The 8,904-nt window shown below is 39.3% G+C and overlaps 1 protein-coding gene across 3 annotated transcripts in view; it reads left to right on the forward strand.

Moving 5' to 3' along the window:
* The first annotated feature begins 16 nt into the window (after nt 1–16).
* Nucleotides 17–8,904, forward strand: part of cpt1ab (carnitine palmitoyltransferase 1Ab (liver)) — a 21,799-nt gene continuing 12,911 nt past the window's right edge. For 2 of the 3 annotated variants that reach the window (XM_005737695.1, XM_005737697.1), the window contains exons 1-5: nt 3,099–3,201; nt 6,152–6,316; nt 6,752–6,894; nt 8,002–8,173; nt 8,663–8,764. In XM_005737695.1, coding sequence (XP_005737752.1) covers nt 6,176–6,316; nt 6,752–6,894; nt 8,002–8,173; nt 8,663–8,764 — 558 coding nt within the window. In that variant the 5' untranslated portion in view covers nt 3,099–3,201; nt 6,152–6,175. Of the gene's footprint in view, nt 81–3,098; nt 3,202–6,151; nt 6,317–6,751; nt 6,895–8,001; nt 8,174–8,662; nt 8,765–8,904 lie in introns of those variants that run through there. The other variant, XM_005737696.1, reaches the window with a different exon arrangement.

The following is an 8,904-nucleotide window of genomic DNA, read 5'->3' on the forward strand; positions in this document are numbered from 1 at the left end:
GGGATCCTTACGTCTCCGTGAATCCAAAGTTTGGACGTGTTTTTCGTGTTTGCACGGAGGAACGTAAAGGCGAATACACGGTAGGCTGTCGATTTTAAGTGTATACAAAATGTCAACAAGGGAGCTCTTGCGTCGTTTCCCTCATATTGCGTTCATGTCCTGCGCGTTCAGAGCGGAAATCTCCCCAGCTCGCGTACTGAGCTTGCGTACTGAGTTGTCAGAGACGAATGATGGAAGCGCTAAGGAAGGCTACAACAATAATGCATCTTAACGCACTGGTGTTCTTAGAGAGTTTGTAGAGTATTTGACTTAAAAAGATCTAGGAAAATTAATGTGAGAAACTCTGTCCAAAAAAAGTCATATTGCGCCCTCTGTTGGATAAACAGTAGCTGTGCAGGTGATACTGAAAGCTGAGCTGCATCCCATAATAAGGTTTGGGTTTTTACATATTTAGACAAGCAGACATTTGATCTTCTAAGAAATGCTCAGTGATCAGGGATTTTATTTTTTCCCTCCTTCGGCTGATACACTTTTTTGGGATTGTTGCTATGGTGATAAAAAGCAGCACCAGTCTCCATCTCACCCTGTCCATATCCTCTTCTGTCACACCAACTCTTCTTGACTTCATTCATGAATCTTCTCAGTGGTGTTCCTTATTTCTTTGTGCTTTGCAACTCAATATTCAAGTATATAGTAAATGGACTGGCACTTGTATAGTGCCTTTCTATTTAATTTGAACATGCAAAGCGGTTTATACTTCAAGTCTCACACTCATGTTCAGTGTTTTTTTTTTTATCAATAACTAAGCAATTTTATTTAACACTCACACTTTGATGGATCCAATGCCAATACTGAAGGGTACTTCGACAGGGGTACTTCCAGATTTATTTTTTTTAACCTCCTAGGACCTGGCGTCCACATATGCGGACATCACATTTTGGGTTATTTAGACTAAAATACTCAATTTTGCTCTACATGGGCCTGATATCCACTTACAAGGACATTATACTGCTACTGTTCTATCAAAATTCTAAACGAATATCCTCATATGTGGCTCTTATTTTTCTTAAAAACAAAAATAAGGTAAAAAAAAAATCTGGTAATTCTTTGTTTTTACATTGGCCCCAAAATGCCCAAATATCAAAGAGAAATTAAAAATGCATGCTGTGGAAGAGTTTGGGTCTTAGGAGGTTAATGATAAATAAGAAAAGTAATAGATGGAAATTTAATTATTTAGATCTGTGGTCAAACAATGCCTCACAATATGGCCTCTCAAAAATGTTGTGGATATATGATTCAAGAGAGGAACTTTTATATTTAATGCTTAAATGTTTATTTCTAAGCTATCTGAAAGAACAAATTAATAATTCCAGGATGCCCAAATGCAAAATGTAAAAAGAGTTTCCAAGAGAATCCCAAAAAAGGTTTATAATAACTTTTGCAGCTGGTTAAGTCCAAGATTACATCAGTTGACATGTATTAGAAGCATACCAAAACAAAGCCTTTGTTGATGGAACATCAGAGCAGAACTTCAGCAATAGTGAGCTCTGGACAAAGTGTCAGAGATGGCAATGTTTGGCAGCAGTAAAAACACAAATTTCTTCCAGACAGAAAACTTTTCAACAACTGTGACACAATGGCAGAAACATTATAGATTGCAGTTGCTTCATTTACTTCGGAGCTGGTCAGTAAGCAGACTCTGATGCAGTTGAGGTCAAAGCAGAAGTAGTTCTTTAGACTGTAAAATAACTCTAAGCACACTAACAAATTAAAAATCAAAAATGACAACAGATTATAATCCCTTTAACATGGTGCAGCTTTTTGGTAGTCTAGTCTTGGTGTTCTTCTTTATTTTTTCCCTTTTTAACTATGTGCAGGCCCACTATATAGGGCACCAGCTTTACCTTTCTACCAACAACTTTGCTGCACTCACTGCCCAAAGCAAATACGAGCATGCACTAAAACTTTCCTGGACTTGAGTAGAAGAAAAACAAAGGATATTTGACATTTTTCACTGTGACATCAAAATTTCAAATCTAAATGGGCTGATCCAACAAGGAGAAGGGTGGCAGAGCATCAAGACACACCTCCTGCTGTTACCTGATGATGCATAGCTCTTTATATTTTAGTTTGAATAAATAGCTCAGCAGCAGAAGCTACATTCAAACCTGTGATGGACATGGCTTTTCCACCAGGAACAACAGTAATGACTCTGTTTAAGACAGTGCCCTAACTACTGCCAATGCTTTATCCAACAAAACAACCCATCCACCTTGTCACCTATACAAACAGTGGGTGGCTTAACATAAATTCACTATCAGCTATCAGTACACTGAGAACTGAAGAAAGCAGTTTATTTCTATCAAACATACACGTTCCCCAACATTATCTCCTCATTCCATGTATTGGATATCAGTGTGGGGCATTGAAGCTTGCCAAGAACAAACAATGAACTTGTAGATACAAGTGGCGTTCCCAGTGTGGAGCAGTGAATGGAATAACATTGTTAGTTGAGAGATATTGAGTAAAGAGCCTCTTTGACCTACAAACTTCATGGAGGAATGGAGTTTGATTTCCTGACACGTTTAAAGAAAAGTAGCTTACATGACCAGGGCAAATTTTCATTTTGAGGATGATCATAAACTAACCAGCTCAAAGATCAACAATGAAGAACTCCACCCACCTCACCATCAAGGGCAAATTCCATATTCTGCACCCCAAACACTCATTCAAAAGCTGAAATCAGAGCTCTTCCACAACGGATCTTACAATTTGACAATTTTATATAAAGATCATTTATAACTTTGCCATAAAATTCAGTTGTACACCTGTCATACTGTAATAAGCATTAAACAGCCTTATCAGCTCTAACAGGATTGCACCATGACATTATATTCAACCCCATACACTACTTAACAGCCCACATTTCACCTGTTATGGCATGGTCATGGTGTCACTGATCCCATCTCCAGCTTAATGTCTCTGCACAGGTTACCAGCTGTCATAGTTTCTGTAGAGCGGGAGTCCTCAGGGGGGCGCTGTTTTAACCACCTTTATATATAGAGGCCGCCGAAAATTGAGATATGTGACGTAGCAAAATGGGCAGTCCGTGTATACAAGTCTGCGCTCTCATTCATAAGGAGTGTTAAACGTTAGCAGTTCCTGCCGACAGCCAGCCAGAGTCACATCCTCCTCACAACTGTAAGTTTTGCTCTTCCACACTGACAACAAAGCTTTGTGCGTATTTTCTTTTTCTTAGTGCGTAGCGGCCTCTCATGACACTGTTTTCTTTCTCCGTCTCTCTTCTGTGCTCCTTTGGAATTAGTTGGGGAAAATGCAGAGCTACGTGCGCTACGGGGGAAAATATTACAGGCTAGACAAGTGAAATCCGTGACTGTCAATTTGTTGCAGTACCTTGTCGGCGTAGTGTGTAGAGCTGTGAGGTGTTTGCATGGCGTTCAGGCCATTTCCCTCACCCACTCACGCAGCTGCAGGTTTTCTGTGTGGCAGCTTGGCCTACAGAAACCAGAGATCAACTTCAATGTAAGCATCCTGCCTAAACCACTGAAACGATCCATTGCACTCAAAGCTATTTTAACAGCAGGTCATGGGAATGCATGTCAAAGAGGCCTCTACTGCATATCTGTATGAATATAAACATTTCACCTGTCATGACTTTTCTTTCTTTCTTTGTTTTTGGTATTGCTTCTCATGTTAGACTCCCCTGGTGATTCCTATGTTCTTGTTCCCAACATTTATGTCGGCAAAAGTCCAAATAAAGGCCTTTTAGTGGCCATCGCATAATAAAACGCATGTAACTGTAATGTAAAGTAACGCGGACGTGAACCTTAGAGAGCAAATTATTTGATTGCACCAGAGTACACATGTAGTGAAGGGTGTGGGTATAAATGTCACCTACCTGTGAAGGTCAGCAAAAGCTGGCTTGTGGTGTCCTTGTTGTAGGAGCGTGTTTACATTCATAAACTACAATAAAACACAATTTATAGGACCGAGAGGGTTAATTATTTGTTATTATAAATAAATAACACGTAGTGTGTTTATGTCCAGGTTACACACTGGTGACCTAATTTCACTTAGACCACGTGGGAGGATATTTGATATAATTTTACAAATGTAACCGGCATATGTGGGCCTAGCTTATGAGCCTGTAAGTGTTCGGTAATGACGGTTGGTTTTATGGGGTGAGTGTGGTGTTTGCAGCCATAATGATAATGCAGACAGTAGTACAGTAACTGCATAAAGACAAGGGCTAGTTGCAATGGTTGCAAAGACCTAAATGTTTATCGCCGGTTATACGACATCCACAGCAAAGGCTATGTTTTCAGTGGCTCCTTTGTTACCACATTTGACTGTGCTGGGTGGCACAGGACGATTCTTGAGTACTGTGTTGCCAGTTTTACGCGGCATCTAAGCGGCGCTGTGCTGCGACCTTTCCCCTAGTTTCTGCAGCACAGGGTGGATCATGTGATGTTGGAAAGTAGCTGGGGGGAGGGGACTGGCTGCTGAAACGCTGCTCTGTGGATGCTGTTCCTTCAGAGGAGTGGAAGAAGCGACGTGTACTGCTTTCAGAGTGCTCTCATTGAATGAAATAAAAGTGGACCCTGTAACAAAAAAAGGAAAAAAGATAGAAATCCTTTAAAAGAAGATGGTCTTTGCAGAGAGACATCTCTTTGGAAATAAGGGCTTCATTAATTTTCTCCTGAATCTGTAAAACCTGAATCATGCTAGTCATTTTCAGGTTTATTCCATGGTAAATTTATGACAAAGCAGATGATCTGTGTATTAGAAGAATTATTTGAGGAAGTCTTATAAATTATGTTTAAAATATAACAGAATTTGTGCACAGCTTGTCAAGTTCATTCATGTTTCTTCTAAGCCAATAAAGCATTTTTAATTCAGTTGCTTTCTGTTTGTAGCAAGAAACAATTAAATCTAAATAAATATATATATCCAGGGCGCTAGCAACTGGTTCTCATTTGTTCATAAAAAAGCATCATGTTAATTGTTTTCTTGGTTGCCTCATAAATATACAAACTACAATGGAGTCTTTTATAGTAAGTAAGCTGGAAGACCCACTTGTTCAAATACAATAGACCAGACATTGCTTTGATCAAGGTTACTTCCCAGTGTTGCCTTTTACTGAGACAAGTTAGTTTCAAATTTTTCCAAAACGAATAGGTGGGGTAGATAATTTTGGTAACTGAAAAGATTTACTTTATTTATTTATGCAGCCATATCTTGACTAGGGTTGACGGTTTTAAAACAAGACAGGCCTCATGCCAAACACCAGTTATGTTGGACTACCAGTATAACCAGTTCAGAGTTCAGACATTTGTAAGGGGTCACCCACCTGTGTGTGGCCTCTGATCTCAGTTTGCAGGAGCCTGTTTAGTTAAAAAGATACACATGACTTTCATTTTGTGAAGGACGCTAATCCAATCACAACAGTTGCTAAAAGGGATACACAGTTTTTTTATGATCCTTACCAAGCTGAGAGCAGTGCCCATTGTGAATTCTTTCTAATGCAAAAAAGTAATAATAATAATTAAAAATGATTTGTGCTTTAGTCACAATTTCTATTTTTGAAGTGGGTTTTTAAAAATGTTTGTGTCGGTGCTTCCTCACATGACAGATGGATTGCTTTGTGCTTGTGCACAACTGCTCCACATTTAAAACTAGCACTAGTTTTGCCTTTAAACCTAGATTGTGTGAGTGACTGTGCAGGTGTCAGTGAAACTGCATTCAACTGTTTTAAAAGTCCAGCAGCAACCCTTTTAACCCTGTGGCTGATTCCCTGCAGATAAACAGATTACATCTAAAAATGGTAGATAATCGGCAGTGTTGGACAAATGCTTTCAAGACACTGATAGAAGCTGAGGGATAGTTCTGATATTTGGCTTACACCAATCATTCACAGCCTTATCTAGAGATCAACACGCTGTGTTGAACCTTGTAGTGTGTAACCACTCTTGAAGTTTCTATCTGTGTTTAGCTGTGTGAAGAAGAGTTTGTAGGAACAAGAATGAAGATTTGGATCAGTTGTTGATTGACATGGTCCTTAAATCTTTGGCATAAACTTTATTCAAACTCTCACTTTGCTAATATTACTGTTTGCTCTTACTGTCCTCAGTGACCCTGTACATCGGTAGCCACCATGGCAGAAGCGCACCAGGCGGTGGCCTTTCAGTTCACAGTCACCCCTGAAGGCATTGATCTACACCTGTCTCATGAGGCTCTTCGCCAAGTCTACCTCTCTGGCATCCACTCCTGGAAGAAAAGATTTGTTCGCTTCAAGGTGGGAGGCATTAAAATAACCAAAGAGCAAAGTTCAGAGGTTTTATGTATAGTAATGGCTATGCACACAACATTACAGCTCTTTTCTATTTAACATTACAAGATCCCAAGTAATTCTTTGTTGTTTATTAGGTTGCTCACACTAGAAGGTCATAGACTCTCACACAAACAGTCAGCTGTGACACTAACCTTCCTGCCCGTTCTTTGTGTCCTAGCCTTTGGCCTAGTTATCTGTTTACACACCGCCATAGTGAATGACTCAAACCCAAAGACCTGCTAGCATTTTCACACATTCCTCTTTTGTTTCATGTATGTAATTAATGATTTGTCACATGTATCCTCATAACTCATGATAACATGTTATGAAGTAATTTAATTTTATCTCCTTGGCCCTATATGACCGCTTTAATCCCCAATTTGACTTACATTTCCACAGAATGGGATAATGACTGGTGTGTACCCGGGCAGCCCAGCGGGGTTCTCCATAGTGGTTGGGTCCTACATGGCTTACAATAAATTTAAACAGCTGGATCCATCTTTGGGGCTGTTTACCAAGCTGGGTCAGCATATGCCCATCAGGTAAGCTGATCCCACGAGGTGATATCCTGGTATTATATGGCTTTTTGTACATTTTTTTTCCTATTAAAAAAGAATAACTTTTATTAGTGTTTTCTAAAGTAGATTGTTTCTAAGTATAACCCTAACTACCATGCGCATTTCTTTACATAGTGGCACAATGATAAGTGAGAAAGCAGGTAAACAAATGCAGTGGGAATTAGCTAGGTGTTGTTTGGCTGGAAGCAGGTATTTTGCCAAATGCGTTGGCAATGGAGTGTGTTTGACTCATACTTAAAGATGTTACAACATTTGCAATAATGCGCATGCTTCATACAGGTCTGTGTGTTACATGAGTCTGTAAACTAGTCTGTTTGCTACACATTTTCTTCCAGCTACCTGCCACAACTGATTTTATTATTTGCCAACAATGTTGATCATGTTTAGTAATACTGTGCAACCATGTCTTGAACACGCAAAGCCTTTAATGTTTTTCTTATCCACAGTGCTCTCAAGTCAAGTCGGCTGTTTTTTGATGGTGTTTTTTTTTTTTAGTTTATTGAAGAATGTCTGAAATATTAAGAGTACTGGAACCTTCTTTTTTGTTTTAGTAACAAGTACAACCTGTTGGTGTTAAAATGTTTGAAACCTTTAAGTTACAAATACAGAAAAATCTACTGCATGATCAGATCTGTCCTCATTAACCTTGGCTACACTACATAACAGCGGTTTAGGACTTTACTGCTGACAGTAAATTCATCAAAATGTTTTAGTCCTCCTATCAGAGTAAATAACACACATCATTTATCAGTCATGAGTCAGTCTGTCTTTGCTGACTTTGGACATCGCCAAGTCAGGAAGTAGCTGTGCGACAGTAATTGCCCCATGTTTTCACTATGCTGTTGTAGTGCAGTCTTAGATTGCTCATTTGGCCAAGGTTGATAATTAAATGTTTATATAATGACTTTGAACATCATAGCACTTTAATTATTCTTCAGTCAGATTACTAACTTACAAAAACATACTGAGTTTTGTAAAGCCCTATTAAGCAAAACCATAATTTGTGTCCACTCTGCAGTTAAATGTTTAGCATTATATTGTCCTTCCTCCTGTTTCGTTCTCTGTCCACAGCCGATATATGTCCACAGACAGCCAGAGGATAGTCGGAGGAATTCTAGTGGGCACGAGCCTGTGGGTTACCATAATAATGATTATGAGGACTGTCCTCAAGTCCTTGCTGTCATGGCATGGATGGATGGAAGAACGTCATGGCTCCTTGTCCTGGTCGAGTCGCATTTGGATGGTGAGATAATGTACTCCATTGTTCCAGTCACTGAAGAGGAGCTAATTGGTAGAATGTCATAGAGATGGACCTTATTGCCTTGAATAAACAATACTGTTTTTGCAACAGTGTTATTAAGCACTTGTGAGTGTCTTCACTGGTCATATGCTGAATAAAATGTTCTACATTAAACAGGGCTGAGGTTTTATACTATATTTTAAACATTATTATAATCATGTGTGCTTGTTTTACTTATAAGATGAGTTCTAAACAGCAGGTAATTATTGCTAAATTATAATGCTATTAAGGTTCAAAAATTAGTCACTTGCTATGACAATTAGGTCCAGGCAGAGATACAATGCAAATCTTGTGGAGGCCCTACTCAAAGTGCTACTTGTGTCATCTTGTTATTTACTGCTGGTTATGTCTTTGGACTTTGCCTCGTACCTTGCTGGTTTCCAGGTGAAGCAAAACATCACTTCAAACTGCCTTATCTCTCTGCTTGTCCAGGTTCTAGTGAAGGTGTTCTCTGGCCGGAAACCAATGCTGTACAGTTTCCAGAACTCTCTGCCACGACTACCTGTTCCTTCTATCAAGGACACCTGCAAAAGGGTAATTTCTTATCTGGTGTTTTTATCTACAATGATGATCATGCTGATAAAGGTGCTAGGCTTCGGACTGGCACCAAAGTTGCATTTTGAAGAGCAAAAAACTTCTAGGTTTTCATTGAGGAAACCAGTTAAGATACCCCC

Source organism: Pundamilia nyererei, unplaced genomic scaffold (genome assembly GCF_000239375.1).
Source record: "Pundamilia nyererei isolate P.nyererei 1_Seehausen unplaced genomic scaffold, PunNye1.0 scaffold00078, whole genome shotgun sequence".
Lineage (NCBI taxonomy): Eukaryota > Metazoa > Chordata > Actinopteri > Cichliformes > Cichlidae > Pundamilia > Pundamilia nyererei.